The sequence below is a fragment of the Marmota marmota genome, unplaced genomic scaffold (assembly GCF_001458135.2).
Source record: "Marmota marmota marmota unplaced genomic scaffold, marMar, whole genome shotgun sequence".
Classification (NCBI taxonomy): Eukaryota; Metazoa; Chordata; class Mammalia; order Rodentia; family Sciuridae; genus Marmota; species Marmota marmota.
This window is the reverse complement of record NW_026000082.1, coordinates 26,207,059-26,208,377: the sequence shown is the minus strand read 5'-3', so window position 1 is coordinate 26,208,377 and position 1,319 is coordinate 26,207,059. Positions and strand designations below refer to the sequence as shown.

Below are 1,319 nucleotides of genomic sequence, written 5' to 3'. Positions count from 1 at the left end.
CCTGCTCTGCACACACATCATTGACACACAGCAGTCAACAACTTGCCTGGGCCCTATCAGAACCAGATCATCCCATAGCTGGTGGACTAGGCTTTAAGTTGCCCATTTGTGCTGAGCACACTGCAGGACAGCCCCTGCAGCATCCACCCTGAGCTCTACTGACACCAATAGCAAACAGCAAAGCCATCTCACCCAAACCCTGTCCAAGTCACAGCTGTCTCACTTGCTCTTGCCACTGCCCATTTAGATGGAGTGAAGATCTGGCCTTCTGAGCAGGAGTCAGCCTCAGAGTAAAAGACACACAGGGAGGAGGAGCACCGCCAACACACTGAACTCTACTGCCCATCCACAAAGAGCCCAGTGCCAGTGCTGGGCAGTACCAGATTGATGGAAACCACACCCTTTCATTTAGAATTTTTATGCATACGAGTAACCTTAATTTCCAAGTTCACATGACAATAAGCAAAAGTGACATACAGTGCAGCCAAAAAGTTCATTTATAACTTAGCTTTTTTTTTTGTTTTTGTTTTTTTTTTTTCCAAAGATCAGTTCCTTAAAATGGATGTTCCTGGGATGTGAATAAAGAAAATACTTCTGAAAGGTGAAGCTTTCAAACAGCAGATTTCTTCATCCTTCTGATTTCTGACCCCATGATGGTAGGCATCACACCTCATGCTTCCTGCTTGCCCTCTTCCTGGAGGTGAGCACACATGGGCCCTTCATTTGGAGAAGCTGGTCAGGCCCATCTCCTCCTCCCCCTGCAGTAGTGCTTCAATAGGAATCAGATTGGACGGGGTGTCCAGGCTCTGGAGGGACAGGAACTCTGACACATCCATGGCACTTAACATTTCTGTCTCAGGGTCTGAAGGAGCCTTGGCCTATCTGCTTTGCTCACAGGAAGAGGGTTTGTGGAGGATGATGACAGGCGACAGGGGTGAGGAAAAAGTCTGGGGTGGCAGCTGTGGGCTGGGACCATCAGGAGGCTGGGGATTCAGCTCTGGAGGGGGGAAGAACAGCCCTTTCTCCAGGCAGCCACCCACTACTTTGCAGAGTCCCGACATGCACACTGACACTGACACGCCTCCTCTTGTTTGATGATGATCACAGGAACACTGAGGCCAATCTGCTGGACAGAGCTCCCTGTGAGAGAGGCGAGAGAGACTGCTCTTCAAGTAGCTGAGGGCAGAGGCCTGAGGGGCAGGGGTGAATGGCCTGTGTGAGGGCTGAGTGCCAAGGAGGCAGGATGCTGGGAAGAATGGGTGCCACACTCCAGGCTTTGTTCTGCTTTAAACTGAACCAGGTTCCTTGGGGAAGGGGGG

At 50.9% G+C, this 1,319-nt stretch overlaps 1 protein-coding gene across 1 annotated transcript in view; it reads right to left on the bottom strand.

The window, feature by feature from the left end:
• Positions 1–399: 399 nt before the first annotated feature.
• Positions 400–1,319, bottom strand: part of Mtf1 (metal regulatory transcription factor 1) — a 40,317-nt gene continuing 39,397 nt past the window's right edge. Inside the window, exon 11 of the mRNA XM_015485244.2 lies at positions 400–1,140. Within this exon, the coding sequence (XP_015340730.1) occupies positions 1,040–1,140 (101 nt within the window). The 3' untranslated portion in view covers positions 400–1,039. The remainder of the gene's footprint in view (positions 1,141–1,319) is intronic.